This window comes from Punctularia strigosozonata, assembly GCF_000264995.1.
Source record: "Punctularia strigosozonata HHB-11173 SS5 unplaced genomic scaffold PUNSTscaffold_1, whole genome shotgun sequence".
Lineage (NCBI taxonomy): Eukaryota > Fungi > Basidiomycota > Agaricomycetes > Corticiales > Punctulariaceae > Punctularia > Punctularia strigosozonata.
Window position 1 is genome coordinate 1,668,494 of NW_006767433.1, and position 18,411 is coordinate 1,686,904.

General features: G+C 53.7%; 7 protein-coding genes across 7 annotated transcripts; 3 read left to right on the forward strand and 4 right to left on the reverse strand.

The window, feature by feature from the left end:
• Positions 1-24: 24 nt before the first annotated feature.
• Positions 25-3,205, reverse strand: PUNSTDRAFT_94877 (PLC-like phosphodiesterase). Its single transcript, XM_007378514.1, has 15 exons — positions 3,030-3,205; positions 2,714-2,954; positions 2,596-2,651; positions 2,485-2,536; positions 2,355-2,423; positions 2,186-2,291; positions 1,922-2,130; positions 1,823-1,861; positions 1,730-1,770; positions 1,420-1,672; positions 1,306-1,369; positions 671-1,253; positions 254-589; positions 155-197; positions 25-105 (listed from the first exon to the last, which is right to left on the reverse strand). The coding sequence occupies exons 2-12, from the start codon at positions 2,846-2,848 to the stop codon at positions 1,144-1,146; spliced, it is 1,134 nt and encodes a 377-aa protein (XP_007378576.1). The 5' UTR covers positions 2,849-2,954; positions 3,030-3,205; the 3' UTR covers positions 25-105; positions 155-197; positions 254-589; positions 671-1,143.
• Positions 3,206-4,765: 1,560 nt separating this feature from the next.
• Positions 4,766-6,096, forward strand: PUNSTDRAFT_129336 (uncharacterized protein; the record flags this gene model as incomplete). Its single annotated transcript, XM_007378515.1, has 3 exons — positions 4,766-5,693; positions 5,748-5,891; positions 5,945-6,096. 3 exons carry the CDS (start codon positions 4,766-4,768, stop codon positions 6,094-6,096), a joined length of 1,224 nt encoding a protein of 407 aa, XP_007378577.1.
• Positions 6,097-9,174: 3,078 nt separating this feature from the next.
• On the reverse strand, positions 9,175-9,622 carry PUNSTDRAFT_56533 (uncharacterized protein; the record flags this gene model as incomplete). The annotated part of the gene is made up of 3 exons (XM_007378516.1): positions 9,175-9,292; positions 9,370-9,481; positions 9,538-9,622. 3 exons carry the CDS (start codon positions 9,620-9,622, stop codon positions 9,175-9,177), a joined length of 315 nt encoding a protein of 104 aa, XP_007378578.1.
• Positions 9,623-9,984: 362 nt separating this feature from the next.
• On the reverse strand, positions 9,985-10,212 carry PUNSTDRAFT_20169 (uncharacterized protein; the record flags this gene model as incomplete). Its single annotated transcript, XM_007378517.1, has 2 exons — positions 9,985-10,124; positions 10,176-10,212. Coding segments are annotated over 2 exons (177 nt in total), but the record flags the coding sequence as incomplete, so codon positions are not given.
• Positions 10,213-11,397: 1,185 nt separating this feature from the next.
• On the forward strand, positions 11,398-13,795 carry PUNSTDRAFT_79371 (polyubiquitin-tagged protein recognition complex Npl4 component). The gene is made up of 6 exons (XM_007378518.1): positions 11,398-11,438; positions 11,491-11,571; positions 11,629-11,747; positions 11,807-13,001; positions 13,057-13,426; positions 13,482-13,795. The coding sequence occupies exons 1-6, from the start codon at positions 11,436-11,438 to the stop codon at positions 13,697-13,699; spliced, it is 1,986 nt and encodes a 661-aa protein (XP_007378580.1). The 5' UTR covers positions 11,398-11,435; the 3' UTR covers positions 13,700-13,795.
• A 203-nt stretch (positions 13,796-13,998) lies between these two features.
• On the forward strand, positions 13,999-15,582 carry PUNSTDRAFT_56412 (uncharacterized protein; the record flags this gene model as incomplete). The annotated part of the gene is made up of 7 exons (XM_007378519.1): positions 13,999-14,095; positions 14,146-14,418; positions 14,473-14,604; positions 14,664-14,899; positions 14,942-15,264; positions 15,317-15,394; positions 15,447-15,582. 7 exons carry the CDS (start codon positions 13,999-14,001, stop codon positions 15,580-15,582), a joined length of 1,275 nt encoding a protein of 424 aa, XP_007378581.1.
• Positions 15,583-15,827: 245 nt separating this feature from the next.
• PUNSTDRAFT_117375 (FAD-binding domain-containing protein) lies at positions 15,828-17,808 on the reverse strand (the record flags this gene model as incomplete). The annotated part of the gene is made up of 10 exons (XM_007378520.1): positions 15,828-16,232; positions 16,298-16,370; positions 16,420-16,694; positions 16,746-16,796; positions 16,853-16,870; positions 16,927-17,057; positions 17,106-17,334; positions 17,395-17,430; positions 17,486-17,589; positions 17,652-17,808. 10 exons carry the CDS (start codon positions 17,806-17,808, stop codon positions 15,828-15,830), a joined length of 1,479 nt encoding a protein of 492 aa, XP_007378582.1.
• Positions 17,809-18,411: the final 603 nt, after the last annotated feature.

Consider the following 18,411-nt stretch of genomic DNA (forward strand, 5'->3'; position numbering starts at 1 on the left):
TCGCGTGCTGCCGACGCCTCCTTAGACGATGAAGCTCACTCCAGAGGTGCTCGCGCAGGCGACCTCAGCAATCAACCCGAACAAGGAGCGCCAGCTCGATCTTCGAGGTGAGCAGTGCCCCGCCTCGCTCCCATACGCCTTACAAACCGCTCACAGGCTACAAAATTCCTGCCATCGAAAACCTCGGTGTCACTAGGGTACGAAACCGTTTTCATACACAAGCGAACATGTACTGATGCGTCCTAAATCATAGGATCAACACGATGCGATAGATTTCACCGACAACTCAATCATAGTGCTGGGTAACCTGCCGCTTCTGCGGCGCCTTCAGACGCTCCTCCTCGCCAACAACCGAATATCCTCAATCTCCCCCTCCCTACACCTCTCCGTGCCCAATCTGACGTTGCTGGTCCTTACAAACAACAACATCTCCGAGCTTGGTGACCTGGAACCGCTCAAGGACCTCAAGAAACTCACCTACCTCTCCCTGCTGGGCAATCCCGTACGGGAAAAGAAATGGTACCGCGAGTGGCTTGCTTGGAGGCTGCCTGCGCTGAGAGTTTTGGATTTCCAGAGAATCCGGGACAAGGTGCGCCTCATGCCTCGCCCTTCTACCCGTGTCAGTGCGCTCAACCCGGCGTTCGTTGTCGCGTTTGTGTTCGCGATCTAGGAGAGGAGCACCGCCAAAGGATTATTCCTTACAACGGACAAAGTTCCAAACGCGCTCGCTGAGAAGATCGCGTCGACGGTCTCGAAGCACGCGGGCAAGCCTGCGGTTACATCCGACGAACCTCGGTTACCGAGCGCCAATGGCAACTTGAAGGCCGGTAGGTTGATGTCGAAAGAGGAGCAGGAGAAGGTCAAGGAGGCCATCGCAAAGGCTACCTCGGTTGAGGAGATACGGAAGCTTGAGAGAAGCCTTAAGGAAGGCTATTTACCCAACATTGAGTCTGTTGGTGCATAACGCAGCTGCGTCCCTTCAGTCAGAAAAAATGTACATAGTGTCTATCATTGTATTGCTCCCAGCTGATATCGCCTGTTGTGATTTCGATAGTACGATAGTATCGAGCAATACGGTCCTATGACGGGGTATTATGGTCCGCGTGAACGGTGGTTAGTGAAGGGGTATAATAGCATCTATGTCTACTGTAATCTCATATGCTCCTCTAAGCACCGAAAGACTCGCTGCTTCGGATATTTCGGTGCAACTGTATATCCTTCGACCTTCGCCCAACGGCGGACAACATTAGGATCTGCAGAAAGATAGTCAGCATTGGGATGGTTCGTTCTTCCTGAGCGGCTTACAATCGGTGATAATGCCATCCACGTTGAGTGCTGCGATACGCTCTACCACATCCAGCGTATTCGCCTGGAGACAATATTGAACATAGTGGCCACGGTACACGCGAGATGGCGTACAGTCCAAGGTTTGACACTTAGGTTCAGCCTATGCGCCTCTTCAACCATGTCTTTCGTTACGAACGAGGCGTATTCCGAGGCCTGCATAGATCCATCCAGGTCCGAGTACGTAGAAGCGGGTGAGAGAACGTCTGCGCTAATATCGTGTGCGGCTTGTGCGATACGCTGACCAATTGTTTCTCCTGGGAAAGCGTCGATACGACGTCCTGCTAGCCATGGAGATGGGGATCCGTCGACGGTGAAGGCATTATCTCTGCAAGGCATTTTGAGCTATAATGCGCCACATCTTGCAAATGGTGGATATGCATACTCGTCTATGAGAGCTGACGTAAGAATATTCCTGTCCAGCTCCTGATCCGTTAGCTTCAATATATGCCTCCTTTACATACGAGAAAGGACGGACCTTCATGGCTACAAGGGTCCTCCAGTCGAAACTTTGGTACTGAGCAAAGCCCGGCGATTGGCACCACGCGAGGGAACTGGAAAATAGCGCGTAACATACCGTGATCGAATGCCGATACGGGCTGCCGGCAAAGATTGCATGCTGTCTTGTAACGAAGTCGTCAACACTCCGCGTGCAATTTGGTTGTGCCGCATTGATCTTCGATTCGATATTCCATTGAATCTGGTGCGTTGGGTCGGCGCACTCTACAAAGCCGAATACTTCCTGCATGGTAGAGATGCGTGCACCTGGATAGGTCACCTGCATAGCTGAGGAAACAATGAGGTCGGTCATGAGCACACAAGCGTGGATGCCTGGTCTTACGGAACGCTGACTGGCGCAAAGACCCACAGTCCAGAGTCCGGATCTGCGCCAGGGTCAAGTTGGCAATGAACTTTCCAACATAGGGAAAGTCGGGGTCGTGTGGGAACTGCCGATGGCAAGCATAAGCATAGAACGATACGGCACATAGAAGCAAAGAAGAGCGATTTACCGCGGGTCGGGTGTCGCGGCATTTCTGTGCCACGACGCTCTCGTCATGCCAAACAACAACATGGCCGTCCTGCACACGCGATTAGGTTCTAACAGCCACCTCACGCGAGGCTCGGCGGTGGGATAATGACCTTCGTGATCCCGTTATCAAGCTCGAGGGTGGTAGAACCGTCAATCAAACCCCTTTGTCACGCGATCGTCAGCACAATGCTAAAGCATATAGAAGCGTAAAGCAAGCGCACCAGGCGAAACTTGGCAATGTGCTTTCCACCGTATTGCCTCGACCTCCACGATGAGCCTGCAAGGCAAAGAACGCGTTTGAACCGCGGGTCTTAGGTGGTGTGAGTACGAGAACGGCACCTGTATGTCGTAAAATCGCGATGAGCCTCGATTCGGTTTGACTTCCCATGCTTCCTGAGCGGGCGATGCCTGGGCAACGTTGACCGCGAGGAGTAAGATGGGAACGAGCAAACGGCTCAAGCTAGGTAACGGCATGGCGCTCGTAGATGAAGGCGGCTCGCAAACGGGAGGGTCTCCAAGGTCGCCTGCGACTTCCAGTCGTTTGTATGAGCAGGACCGGCGTCAGACTCGGACCATGACGCTGGACAGGCGAGGTTAGCGGAGACAAACGTGCGCTGGCCTCGGTTGCTGGCATTGCCCACGGCAAGGCGCTTACACTATTTTCAACCACCACCGTGACCACCTTCGGGAAAAGGCAGGCCTTTTGCCCTCACAGGCGGCCCGCCGGCAGAATTGCAACCCCAAGTGCGCGGTGCGTCCTGGACAACGTGCGATGGGGATTTCTCCGCATCACAGCGAGGCGGGAACGTTCGTCGAGAGACTTGCGTCACAATTGGGGCCGCGAAGGCACAGCTCGTTTACCCGCAAGGTCTACTACGTTGCCACGGCAGGCTGAGAGCCCACACGCAGCGGCAATACCTATGCGGCCGGGAGAAGGTGCAAGTGCATGGCCAGGAAGAATTGCGGCGAACTTCAAGCCTAAAACGAGTATCGGCGAGCACGATACCGATCTTTGAGGCGATGCCGTGCAAGTACCACTCTCATGACCTTGGTCTTCCTGCCTCACTAACTGTTTGTTCAGGGCTGTGATGGAAACAAGTGTTTGGCTTCGGCTTCCCTCCTGGATACAACATCAGCTGAAACCTGGAGGCGACAATTTCGGCGATGTTCATCTTCCCTCTTGCCCATGGCGTTCGATGTGAGGCGTGTCTTCCAGCATCCGCCAGCCGGAAGCGATGCACTTCATGACCAGGTCGTGATTATCATCGCACGGCGATTTGGAGCTGTCTGTTCTTGATACCCATCTGCGCTGAGACGGCAGTGATTCATTGAGTTCGAACAAACGATCGCTTCTCCCATCAAGGTCAGTATTAATATGACGTTAGCGCCCTCATATGGCACCCTTACAGCGCATTCTTCCTTACTGGCCATTCAGCAGCTTCCGATGCGAGGTTCGCTGCGACTCACGGCTATCCAGGGTCGATGACTGAGCGTCGGGTGCTGGCCGTGGTGCAAGCTTGCCCGCATGCAGCCGCTTTCGGGCCACCTGGGGCCGATTTCCAAAGAGAAGGCTACAGAAAGCTTAAGCTTGATTTCCCGACTCCGAACTGGTGCCTCATGCGTTGTGTCCGTGGAATATCAAGGCGGAAGCAGTACGCAGTGCCGACTGGATTGACCAGGATCGCCAGATCATACCGAACTCGGTGGACGCCTGTGTATGCTTCTGTGGCAACCCCTGCCAAGGTCACCGACTGCAGCTTACGATCCAGCTGTACATACAGGGTCGTTGTAACTACGGAGGACTACAGAGGACTACGGACGCGCCGTCAGTGCATCGCATCTCGGATACCCGTTGGACTCGTTCTCACGCGTAGCTCGCAAGCGCGACTACCAACTCAATCACCACAAGTACTTATCCAGTTCAGGATGCGGACGTTATCATGCAGTAAAGCCTGAACGGTCGCAGGTTTATTTTCGGTTGCTAGGGGCAACGAACTGTTACGGCCTACGTGTTATTCTCCCTCGACACACTGGTAGTGCGCGGTATAAGGTGGAACCGTTAACACCATTCACGGCCTTTGATTTGGGAATGAAATTCCGCGACGATCTGAAACTATCGACGCCCTGTATCCTACATCAACCCTTGTTCACAGCTTACGCATGCATCTGAGCGTAGATACGTCAGCATAGTTTGCGTTCAGCTGCTTTATATAGAGTGCACTTGCGAGCGTGACAATGTAGCGGACATGGTTGGAGGCAAGTGATTCTTGAGCTGGCTGTGCCGTGGCTTCTTTCGTTTCTTTGCACTGCCATCAGCGGACCCAGAGCAGACGCGGAGTCCTTCAGTACCTGCCCTGACTATTCGCGCGGTCGACCCGTCGGGACGAACTCATGGCCATATTCCACGGTTCACTAGCTACACCATTGCCAATCACTCCAAAGCGTGAAGCTCTCGAGCTCGGGATCCCCCTGGTTCCTTTACGCAAAAGAAGACGCGTTCAGGAAACTGCTGCCGGCGACGCGCCAACACATCTCGCCCCAGTTCATCTCCAGGAACTATGGAATGCGTGGCACTCTGATAGCCGTGTGCCTACTGTGGAATCTCGCCGTGCTTGGGCGGTCGCGCGGAACGTGGCTCCTGCTCACGTTCATACGTGGTTCAATCGGCGGAAGATACAAGCAAAGAAGAAAGGGACGGTGCTATCTGACGGGACGTATGACCTCCTGACTGGCTCTCCCCCTGATGTCAAGCGTCTCGTGGCAGTGAAAAAAGAGGCCTCGCCGGAAACGCCGACCAGAAAGAAGGGGAAGATGAACCGGACTCCTTCCCAGCCTGATACATCTCCCTTTTTCACGCCAACGACCTGTCTTACGCAGCTCTCCTCCTCTGCTTCTGCTCCAGACTTGATCCCAGCACTCCTACAGTTCTCTCTACAGAGGCCAACGGACGACGCATATACTCAGCCACTGAGCGAACCGGATTACTATGGCCCATCCTCCGAGTCTCCACTGCAGCTCAGGTCTAGCTGTGTTTCTGTCCCAAATGCAACATATAATTTACGGAATGTGCGCTCTCAGCTTTTGGAGATGTCGTCTACGAGGAATTCCCAGAGTGCACCTGTTTCTAGTCTTCCGCCGTCTTCCCCGTGCATGCCTTCTTCGTCGGAGTACGAATATCAAATAGGAAGTGAAAGCACTGCGGGGACCTCCCCGGCACCTTTTCCCCACAAAATCGATGACCAAGACGAAGCGATCCTCGGCATCGTTGACCCAGAGGCTGCGGTGTCGGGGGTTCAGCCATCCGTTTTCATCGATGGGGGTTCGTGTGATTGGCCATTCCCCACCCGTCTTTCTTTGATACATGCGCAAGCAGACTCAGATACACTGCCTGCCCAACTTTTGCAAGACGCCGAGGCGCAGATACATGCACACGACACGATAAATCTAAATCACATCTGCAACCAGGGTGTGCCCTCACGGTCCGACTTCCGGTGCGACCTGTGCGCGATGGACGCCGGTGAGATTCGCTGAGTCTGGCATATCGATTTGGATGATGCTTATGCCGCTCAGATACATTCCCGGACCTTGCCCGTTTTTTCTTAGATGGAATTCGCCTCAGTCTCGCATCTCCGACGTACGCATTAGGACCCGCGTCCGATGATGCCACAGTGTTCTTGTCTTCGGATGGTTTCATTGCTCCGTACTGCCCTATCTCCCCATGAGATAATGTTCTGCGCCAGCCGGCGGAAACTGTATCTTGCAGATGGAGCCTCGTGAAATTTTCACGTTTGACGCGGCTCTCGCCCATAACGTCTGTGGACTATTACACCACTATTTGCCGATTCGGCGAAGATCTGTAGGAATGTGAAGCTTCACACTGCTCGGGATACCTCTCAAGATTAGCTATCAGATAGGCTCGCCGGCCACAAAGAGGGACCTTTGGCGCACCCTCTTTCCACATACAGATAACTCTCGCTTTCTGATGTTGTATGACTTCGGTTTGTCGTTGGTGCTTAAAGAATGCGTCTTGAAACTGTCCGAGGCTATAATAAATCCTGCGTTGCACATCATGTCTGTAGAGCCACACCCTGAACGCTAGCACAGAATTTGACCGCAGCAGAAAAGCTTAGGGTCATAGGGTCAATTCAACAGAGCGGATTCACATCCATGCATTTTGCGCTTGCATTCACATGGAAATATGAAATTCAAGTACTGCCTTCATGCAATGAATTGCGCCTGCACTATGTTTACTATCACAATCTATAAAAGCGTATATCGTTCGGGAAGGGTATAAGTGCGAGAGGCCGATAGTGGTGGGCTGAGATTCAACATCAGCGGGAGGGCATGCAAGCGAAGTTCAGAAACTACTCACAAGAACGGATGATCACTTGCGAGGCGGTGCCATACCTCCGGGGAACCCTGCGTTCATGTTTGGTGCCAGAGCGATCCCAACCGCGGGATTGCCGCTCCCCCCTCGAGGTCGCCAGCCTGTAGACGGTGGCTGTGGTCTGTGGACAGGCATCACGGTAAGCATATTTGGATCGCCGGGAGAGTGAACATCATCAACTGACTTGGCACTGCCCTGAGGCTTCGACTGACCCGTGCTGCTCGGAAGGATTGGAGTGGGATCTTCAGTACACGGTGGCATTGCCACGATCAAAATGGAGACCTACCTTGATACCGGGTACGAAGAGTTGGTCAACGGCTTACCCTGACTACTCATACTTGAAGGCTGTGCCGGAGGGTCAATGAGCGCCGAAGTTGTATACATACATCACATAAGTCGGACAACCCTGCATGGTGCTACCACACGAATGTCCAGCGGTCGGATGCGCTGGTGTAGGGATCCATGCGCGAATGGTCGTTAACATATGGAAGCTCACCGAACGCGTGTGGGCACGGGGGTGGCGTCCTGAGATGTTGGGTACAAATCTTCGAGGGTATAGAGGACGATGGATTCGAGCCAGCACCACGAGAAGCTTTATAGGTTGTCGACAGCTGCCCCGAAACTCGGAACGTCACAGTCAGGCAGTGCAATTCTCAGGAAGCGCGTGGGCGAGCCATTTGAGTTCCAATGAAACGGCTGGGTGCCGAGGGTAGTGGACACATGTGCCTTCACCTCCGCTAGATCCCTGAATTAGTCTTGCCAACCCGCATCCGTTAGGTACGAGATGATCGCGGAGGAAAGTTTCGTCGGCTATACCTCGATCCAAACGCTGGCAGTAATCTTCCTGAACCAGTGGCTGCAAATCAATCATACATGCCATGTCAACTAAAGGCGATGAACCGGCAGCAAATACAACGCGGGGGACCGTTGCGCGATGGTGATGACATGGAAACCTGGAAAATCATCACCATCAGCGTGGATGCTTTGAGGGTGGATCGGCAGACTCGTGTGTATTTCACCTGTAGGCATGGACGGTGCGTCGAATGCTCCGTAATTCGCGTGCCCCGCCAATGCTACTAAGAAAACCTTTCCCCAAGTAGTTCTACGTAACGACCTCGTCGCCTATACAGCGCCGGACTGTACCAAGCTCCGAGAAGTATGCCACCCGACGGGTGCAGTGCAAAGGAGAAAAATGAGTGCTAGACAACCATGTCAAGCAACTGTCCGGACAAAGGCGCCTCCGATGTCGGACAGGCCATACATCGCCGCTGGGGTTGCGACAGACGTACCGCTGCACTGCGAACTCAACTCCGTACAATGCGGGCAATGAAGTCAATTGACCAGTGAAAGCGGTAGTAACGAGCAGACCAAACATCCCAGCCTTTGAATTGCCGCAGGGAGAAAATCAGGATAATCTCGATGGCGACAACTCTGTGCGATAGAACGATGGGTCATGGATGTCCAGTTATTTGCAATATAGTATTCTGTATGGGCAACGCAGAGGGAGGTTCACATGGCGAGAATAACATCGCCAAGCGCCGGATATGTACCTGTTGTTTTCAGCTAAGGGCGATATGACGCAGAGAAAAGGACGAACCAGCCATCAGAAGAGCCGTCGGTTCCTAGCCGTAGACTGCACATGCGACATGCGTAGTACCCGACCGAAACGCGATGTTTTTATGTCACTACCCAAGGCAAAGTCACACTTGCTTCGCGGAGGGTCCGCACCTAATCCTGCCATGTCTTCGTTCCATTTGTTAAACAAATAGAAAACATGGTTGCGTTCGAATGTCCAACCAAGTCGAAAATGCGATGTACTTCGTGAATCGCGTTGCATCAAGAGTGCTGCGCATATATATGCCGGCTGTGCGCGCTATGATTGCGGCCCCAAGCGAGCGTCGTGCTTGAGACCATCAGGTTTTGGTATGAGAAGGGAAGTAGACACACGGTGCATACCTCTGATTGAACGTAAATGGATCCCACGACATCTACGACATTCATACCCAGTCCGTCAAAACCGTCCATGGGCGCCATCCGAGCGCTATACACAGGGATGTGGTGTGATCGGCGTTCGACTTATCAAGAAAAATATGTGATGATCAAGCTCCGCAGGTGTCGAGCCGAGAATAAAGGTCGAACATTTCTTGTCTGCAACAACTCTTCACTTCATAATACTATTTCCGAACTCTCCTGGTGCCGCCATATATATGCGTGAATCCGTATCGTTTTCGGCCCAATGTAAGTGCACCGCACTCCGGTACATTCGTAACCGTCGCCAAGAGATTTTTATCGTCCGGGACTGAGCTTCCGCTATCGTCTTCCGCAGAGCGCTAAGCACCCAAATACGTATCATTCAGTTCGCAGTAATCTTGGTCTGAGATGGAGGGCTGCGGCTAGGCTACTAGTGATCCAGTCATGTCTTAGCTGCCGAGCCCACTGGACTGACGGAGTCTTGCTGAGCTAGCCTCGTACCACCGCCCTCTAAGTTGGCCATGCCCAAGTTCTTCCATTCGTCGGCCGCCATGAGCCCTCTGAGCAGTTCGATTGCGTCGGACACGAGAACATGCGGGTCAGGTTGAAAGGAGCGGAAGACCAGGGAGTGACGCACTTCGTCATCCGACAGTCCAGATAGTCCTTGCTCAGTAACCGACAAGGTGTCGAATCATGCCCATTCCTCTTGAGGCAGCCAAGATAGAGCATCATCTGATTCTTGCATTCGCCTCCATCGCAATACTCAATATCGCTTTAGTGAATAGGAGTGGACACCCGAGCGAACCTTCATGATCTAGGGGGAAAGACCCGCGGTCCGGAGGAGAGACTTGAAAACCAGCGTTGCCTGACGGAGGGCGACCGAAAGACATTTGCGCCTTCCACGTCACGAGCGTTCTGGCTTCTGTGACACTGTCACGTGCTTATGTCCGCATACGTCACTCGCTTTCGTCGACGATAGCGAACTTCTGCAAGCTTTCTGTGAAGCTTCAGATTCAAGGCTCACAGTGCCAGTATTCGGTCCTGGGCTTTAGCAGTATTGGTGTGGGCATGCGAAATCTTTGACCACATATTTCGTACAAACAGCATAAATGTTCAAGCGAATGCGCGACCGCTCCGGAGTCCGCAACCCACAATCAGCGTACTGCTATCGACTCGCCTTCGATGAACTCTCTGGTTCTTGCGGCTTCCCATCGAACTGAGGCGTCTGACCTGCCATGGTCTTCCCCTTTAATATGATGATCTCCTTGAGCCAGCCATTCTCCCGTCTGAGGTCTGCCGCCTCTCGTTCCAGGTCTTCGGCCCTACCCGTCAGATCTGAAATGGTCCGCTCCAAACTAAGTATTTGGCTCTTCTTCTTGTTCCGAAACCGTGCTGAATATCCAATATAAGGTCCGTACCTCGATCATATGTCCTTGGACATACCTGATGCAGCCGTATTACGTCTACGCTTCTCCTCCGCTATCGATGCTCTTTGGGCATCCACATCGACGCCGTCCGCTGCGCTTACAGAACTAGTCGCTCTGGCGCGTCTAGGTCGAGTTTCATCCGCGGTGCTACTAGCACTCCGAACTGGCTCTGCGGAGACAGATCGCGGATTAGGTACGCCCACTGTAACTTGTGGTCGCACGGGTTGCGGTTCCACGTTACGGCCAGTGCTCGACGATTCTCCAGCGTGCACCCAAGGGTACGGAGGAGCCATCGGGTCAGGATAGTGCCCCATATGTCCTTGGCCACTGAGTTGATGAGGATGTATATGGGAGACCGGCCGATGTTGGGGGACCGGCGCGCTGTAGCTCGTCGACGCAACCGGCTGATTACCCCCTGGATGAGGGCCCGGCGGGTATTGACTGTTGTTCGTGCCAATCAGCCCCATAATTGCCTGGAGTAGTTGGGAGTTGTCCAGTTGCTGAGAGGACAATCGTGGCTCAGAGCTAGCTAACTCGGCCAGGCTCTCTAGCTGTGCCAGGATGTCGTAAGCGCCGTGGATATTGCGTTGCAGAGACGCATTCCTCACCGTATTCTGCGCATTGGACTGATTCATGAGCGCCCTGAGCGCGTCCGCGTTGGTGTTCGAATGGGGTTCGTGGTTGGGCGCGTGTTGGTTAGGCATCGCGTATTCTTGCAGAAAAGATTCCCAACTGGGATCCGGAGCTCCTGGCGACGAGGTATTGCTTGGGGGAGGATGAGACGGGAAATGGGACATGATGGGATCTGCGTAACGAGTGTATTTACGGTGCTGAAAATGACTTCTAATGAATGCCGGGCAGGGTGGAGTGGGCGAAGAGAGGCTGTCGACGGTCTTCTCATATTCGCCATTAGTCGCACCGTATTGCACAATCAGCCGTTTGAAATAGAACCACGCGACGTGATAGCGTTCTCCATCCTTCGTCCCGCGTACCAACGACTACGCAGGAGTGACAGGAAGTCAAACGATGCAAAATCGGCCGTGCATGCGTTCTTTCTGACCAGCCAATCCCAAGGAGTCTGCAATTCGGAATTGACAAAGTTCTCAGCAGGCCCCGAATCGGGGAGCATAGCCACTATTCTGCCTTATTAGGCAAGCTGGTGAAGCGCTTGTCAAAGCCGGATCACGTGGCCAGAGGAGGTGGCTGAAGATGACGCGTCTGGCTGTCGCAAGCCGCGCAAGGTCGTGCACGTTCAGTACCTTCCTCATCGCGCAGGATGGTGAGCAGCAAACGTATCAACGGACAGGACAGATCTCATGTATTATTGTTAGCTTCTACGAATACGATCCCGGGATGGAAACTTCCGATTTGAGCTCCAGCCGACCTCAGATATCTCAGAGCTAATTGCCAAAGTGAGTGTTCAATCGTCTTCGTGTATAGTATTCAAATCTCAATGCGCACTTCTTCAGATATCAGATACCGCTCCAGATGCAGATCAGTCGACACTTACCATATCGAACCAACCTAGGGGCAATGAAATCTCCATGTCCAGCCTCAAGGGTCGCAACTTGCAAAGTTTAGGTTTCAAGTACGTGCTTCATGTTCGCTTGCGATGCGTAACTTCTACGCCTTACTTACTTCACTCAGACACGGAGATCTTCTCTTTGTAGGATATCAACCACGCGCCGCTCCTAGCAATGTTGTCAACGAACAAGCCCCATCAAGATCGGGTCCCTCTACGAGCACTGTCTCTGCAAAACGACCGTTTGAAACCGTCGAAGAAGATGCCGTTGATCACTATTGGCGATCTCAGGACGGCATGATACCACGAGGGCGTGATTCTCGGTTCTGCAAACACGGCGCGAATGCCATGTGCGATTATTGCATGCCCTTGGAACCCTACGACGCCGAATATCAGCAGAAGAACAACATCAAGCATCTCTCCTACCATGCATACCTCAAGAAGTTAGCTCCGAAGACGAGTTCGACAGCTGCAGCTTCGTTGCCTCCTCTCAGTCAACCTTCGTACAAGGTACAGGTGCCCTGTCCTACCGGTCATGCCTCCTGGCCCGCAGCCCTATGTAGCACGTGCCAGCCATCAGCCATCACACTGCAGTCACAAGAGTTTCGCATGGTGGATCACCTCGAAATTGCGTCTACAGACGTGATCAACCGGTTCCTGCAGGCATGGCGCGTGACTGGACTGCAGCGCTTCGGGTGGTTGATCGGCCATTACGAGCCGTACGACAAGGTACCAATGGGCATCAAAGCCGTTGTTGAAGCCATCCACGAGCCACCACAGGAAGGGGAGCTTGACGGTCTGACGCTTGGGCTCCCGTGGGAGGACGAACCGAGGATTAGACATCTCGCTAAATCAGCTTCCACTCCGCTGAGCATCGTCGGCTATATTTTCACCGACATCACACCTTCTCCCGACGACGTGACGAAGAACCTTTTCAAGCGCCATCCACAGTCATTCTTCCTGTCGTCTTTGGAGGCCATTTTCGCGGCGCATGTCCAGAACGCCAACCCGACGCCCACTAGGTCCTCACCCACGGGTAAATTCGCTTCGCGACTGGTGACCGCGGTCTTGACAGGGACGGAGGATGGTGGCATCGACATTTCGGCATATCAGGTCTCTGAGCAGGCGTGTGCGATGGTTGACGCGGACATGATCGAAGCCAGCGTCGAACCGGGTATCGTACGGGTAAAGGAAGAGGACCGGAGTACGGATGTTGCGCGATACGTCCCAGATGTTTTCTTCCGTTACAAGAACGAGTACGGCATCGAAGTCAAGAGGAGCGCCAAGCCATGTTTTCCTGTCGAATATTTGCTTGTGACGGTTAGTAACGGCATATTCTTTGATTCTCAGCACACTGAACCATCTCGGGTTGCAGCTATCTCACGGCTTCCCTCAAAACCCGTCGCCTGTCTTCAAGTCGACCAATTTCCACATAGAAAACAGACCTGGATTAGAGGATCAGACCATCGAGAAGGTGATGCACGAGCTCGCAAGACTGGGAGCACCAGACATCGAGGAGAGCCGCTTTGGGGGTGATCACTCGAAGCGGCTGGCTCTCGCTCAGTACCTTAGCGACTGGCATCTTCTAGCATTCCTCGGCACGACACAGCTTATATCCGAAGAGGATATGGGGACGCTCATCCGGACGCTGACTTCATCGGACTTCGAGAGTCCTACGCTCTTGGACCCAATCATATCCTCGACAAGTTGGCAAACGTTGATGACCTTCACGAGGGAGTCAGTTCGTGAGTGCCGTATAGCCACCAACCGATCTCTATCGATCACTGAACTTTGTCGCAGCTGCTCCTCGACCCAGCGGTCAGACGACGGGGGGCCCGGCACCTCCAAGTGCTATGGACGAGGATATCCCCCAGGAAATTTTGGACCAAATCGCGGCCGCAGACGCTGCAGCCTCTGGAGGATCGAGTGGGGCGAGTATACGCATTTGCCCTCACTGTACGTTCGAGAACAGCCACAGTGGGTCGGATTGTGAGGTTTGCGGACTGCCTCTTGGTTGAAGCGCGTGGTTATCACGAGACAAACCGACACATACTGTACTCTTTCTCTGCACATGTAATCACCGAAGCACCCAATATCAGTTTAAGTTAGACGCCTGCGTTCTTCTCAAGCGCCCATGGGGAACGCCAAATCATGTGACCGTTCTCCCCCAAGAGATTTGAATATGACGCCTGGGGCGGGCGAGGCTAAATGCAATCCACAGGCCCGAGGAAGCGGGGGTTTCTCCTTTTCCCCCTCTCCGTCGATGTCGAAAGGTGCATTGATATCTGTTTGGATTGGCCTATCGCTGATGTGCGTTATGTCAGAAACCGTACCCTCGATTACGCCCCTGCTCGCTCGGGCTTTGCACCGGATACGTTCCACACCGCCCCGCATTATCGCCTCGCCCGCGACTCGTACGTCTTGCATTGTATGATCTGTGCCCAACGTGCTCACGGACTTGCAGAACCGCGCCGTGCAGCAGTTGCCCTGATCGTCCGCGTTGTCCCGTCTCCTCACTCAGGACCGATAACAACCCCATCGGCACCTCCTTCCTTAAACGAATTCTTCGACCTTGACTGGGTGAGGGACCCAGGCGCACGACCAGAAATTTTGTTCTTGCGTCGTGAGAAGCCCTCCAACGACGAAGCTGCAAATAGGCCGGGTAGAAATGGCGAAGCGCACGTTGCATTCCCAGGGGGCCGCATGGAGGACGGAGACGAAGGTGGACTCTACACAGGTGCGAGCAAGACATTCAGATCTGAACGCTCAGAGCTAACTTGTCAACTCTTAGCTATGAGGCAAACGTGGGAAGAGATAGGCTTGGATCTCGCTGAGCGAGATTACACCTGCATTGGTCAGTTGGACGATCGGGAGATAACAACCTCCCTGGGCAAGCGTCTGCTCATGATCCTGTCGCCGTTCGGTCTGTTTGTTTCACCTCCACGAATCGATAGAATACTGATTCCCTATGCTCGCACGTAGTATTCTTGCAACTTACACCAGTTACTCGCGAGACAGACCCGGCGCCTGGAACCACTTTACACTGGGTTCCCTTCTCTTCCCTCGTTTCCTTCAATGGACAGCCAGCGGCTTCCTGGTCGTACGTGACCGTAGATGCCGCTTCGCGTCTCGCCTCCCGTCATGCAACCCTGCTGCGCCTCCTAGTCCGGTGGCTGGTTGGCAGTATGCAATACCCCGCTATCATCCTGGATACCAACGTGCCCCACTCCCCTTCGGGCTCGCATATAGTTGCCTCCCAGTCGTCTCTGCCTACGCCGGCACCTACGCCTGCCAACGAAAAGGACTGGGATCGCAGCAGAGCGATGCTTGAATCAGGCAAAGCAAAATTGGATAGCAGGAGTTCTCGCTGTTCCGAGGAGCTCAAGCTTTGGGGACTGAGTCTCGGCATGACGTTGGACCTCATGTCTTACATGACGAGCCCATCCGCTTTCGCCAGTGCGCTGCCCTTCGACGCGGACGCCGTCAACGTCATGGGCATCAGCATGGGTGCTGGTTTGGCCCCGCCTAGTCTCACGAGTGTGTTCCCTCGATTCTCCTACCCTGATGTCAATTTCTGGATATGGTGAATTTCTCCTGGGTTCCCCTGCATACAGCTCTGTTAACATCGATGACAGGATGTTCGGTAAGCGTTACCGCGAGGTAATCCGTGGTTGGGAGGCCAGCGTCCGAACGGGAGGGATGAATGATCGCCGGTATGAGTGCAGTCTTACGTCTGTTGCCACGGATGTTCACCCCATCACGCAGGATCAACTGGAGCGGCTCAGCACTTAACACGTTCTACGCTGCTGTGCGAAAAGCGCTCGTGGTTGTCATCGTCGCGCGCGCTCTCGGGCTGATCTTCGGGATAGCCTTCGCAGGATGGTATCTTTTCTTCCGGTGATACACATTCCGACGCTATCCTTACGTTATGGGACTTGGGGCGACATAATGATGTGCAACTCGACGTAACACTGATAGAGCAAGACTGTATTTTAGCAATATACCAGCATAGCCAATAACGACACTCTTGTTTATACACTTGGTTCATCTATCTCTATTTGTCGACCCTGCGTGTCTCTTCGTTAGGTTGCATACGGTATATCAAGGGTATCATTCCGCGGTCGGTGTCGTTCCTGAACAAGACTGTCAAAACTTCCATCCCCCCGTCAGACCCATAACATTGTCGGGATCGTATGTTCTCTTGATCCGCTGTAATTCCGGCAAGTTGTCGCCATATATCTGTTCGAGAGGTGTCGATGCGATCGCGTAATTCCCATACTTTGCATATCCCTCGGCAGGTGTGACCGGTTGCCCTTCTGCCGCTGCCTTGATCCTCAACGTGCGATACGTCTGCATGATCGAGTCGATGAAGAGGCTGTCTTGGCTTGGATCGGTCCAGCCGAACGTGATCGAGGTCGGGAGATAGACGACGTCACGGCGCGGAGGGTAGGCGCTTGGCGAGGTGTTGTGCGACAGGATGCTGGGGAGGAACGGCTCTACACTGTATAGCAGCGTGGAGAGGGAATAATCTTGCAATGCATGAGACCAAAACTGTGTGCAATTGCGTTGGCTCTATTAGCCATGTGTTTTTTCATACAAATGAACTGCTTGCATACAATAGTCTCGTTCACCATGGCATCTAGCATCACAGGGCTATAATCCACAACCGGCACAGTATCGAGGACACCACTGGGGCTATTTGTCAGCGAAAATCTTGCAGGAGGAGCAGTGTACGAACCGATGGGCTGGACTGACGAGGGTCCGAAAGAACGACAAGAAAGATCGGGTGGAAATGTCCGAGGACAGTGCCGGTATGGCCAGGAATTGCTCGAATACGCCCGGCGGGGGAGTGGGTCCGTCATAGAACAATATGACGCTTGAAGCAAGCATGCCCGCGGTGTACAAGAACGACGGTAATACTACCGCCTTTGGGTCGGTCACGGTCGCGGCGAAGTTGGCAGTGGCATCGACCACGCTCCCGTACTGCTCTGATGATAAGAAGATCAGACCGCCCTTTCGATGCCGTGAGTGACGGTGATGCTGAGAGCAAGAATAAGGATTTACCCATATCGGTCCTTGCGGAAAAGCTCTCATGACGACTTTGGTGACAATGCCCTGAACGATGTCCTCGTCTGATCACGATGCAAGGAGAATCGGTGCGTGGAGCTCACGAGATTATTGCTTCCTCCCTGTGTTCATGGTCAGCCTCGTGTGGTATGTATATTCATGATTGGAAGGCGCCGACCTTCAAAGCAAAGAATAAATCGGGATACGACGAATCTGTCGCAGTGACAATATCACCTCCTGGCAACACCACTTCGAACTCGACGACCGTATCAACTGCAAGTCCGTGCTGATTCGTTTGCCAAGAATAACCTTAGTGGTGTTCAGTGGACCGTCCTTGTGCGTTAGGTGAGAAAGTACCTCCGCCGAGAATAAATCCCGCGACTCCGATGCCCACCACTCTTCCCCCTAGGCAGTTAATTCCCAGAGAGTCGAAGGCAGCATATACGTCGTCCCAAATGAGTCCTGTGCCGAGAGAAACGGTCTGTGAGGTCGCATCGTATTGTATGGAATCGAAGCGTTTCGTCGTTATTTGGACCCCCGGGGTCGAGCTGAAGCCCGGGTTGGAGGCGTGTCCACCGCTTTTGACCTGCGGTACGTGAGTGGTGCGCGTTCAAATAGAAAAAATACGCCCACTGTATCGACTCACAGCGAACGGCGTCCTGGTCTGGCCAACTATTCGAAGCTGCAATCACGTCAAGTCAATCACCTCGACGACGAGGGTGCATGATCAGCCTCACGATGATCGCCACATCTTCTGCGGTGCCTGGTTCGACAGCGCATGTCGAGTTTCGGCTACTAGATTGGAAGTAGTGGGATATATCTTGGGCGTACTGCGTAGATCCTTGAGGCGACAATAGTCGGTTGATTCGGCATACTTGGGCTGCATGGGAACTGGACACGCACGTGGATAGAAAACGGCAGAAGCGTTGGAGACGCTTGCTTCTATGGTGTTGCAGGTGGCAAGGTAATCCGGGTCGGAACTCAAGACGCTCTCTTCCGAGGCGTGTATGGCGCAAATCGTTGTTAACAGTATAAAGAATAACGAACTGTTGGGGCGCATGTTAGGCAGGTAACGCGCCGAGCATGAACCAGAGGCATATCGACGCCCGCCCTGGTAAGTATTTATGTGGGACACCGAGAGCCCGATGCCGAAGTGCAAGAGCCGGCGAGGAGGCCTGGAAAGGGTGATGGCTGATGCGTGGTCGAGCGCTTGAACCCCATCAAGGCATACTTTCGCGCCTCCCCTGATCGAGGATTGGACGCGGGCAAGGTCAGCACGGCATTTTTGCCGAAGACCTCGATGGTACGTCTATATCTGCGATATGAGCGTGCTTCCCGGCGAGCTCATGGGCGAATCGAGCAGGCGGAGTGCCTTCCTTGGCCGGGGCACGGCGAGCAACTGTCAGCGCTCGATCAGCTGAGGGCGCCAGGGTCCAGTGGGCAGGCGGGAAGAGGACGATCATGAATGGCGTTGACAGCGGTGATTACGAGGCATCCAGGCCTGCGAGAAGCAGGAGAACCGCAGTCCTGCGATAGCTCACGGTTCGCACGGCCATGTACGCATACATTCCTCAGGGGCGTTCATTGTCTGTATAGACGTGGGCGCGCGGAAGACCGGTAAAGCAGCACGACCCGTCTCTTGGCGAAGGACATGTTCCGCGAG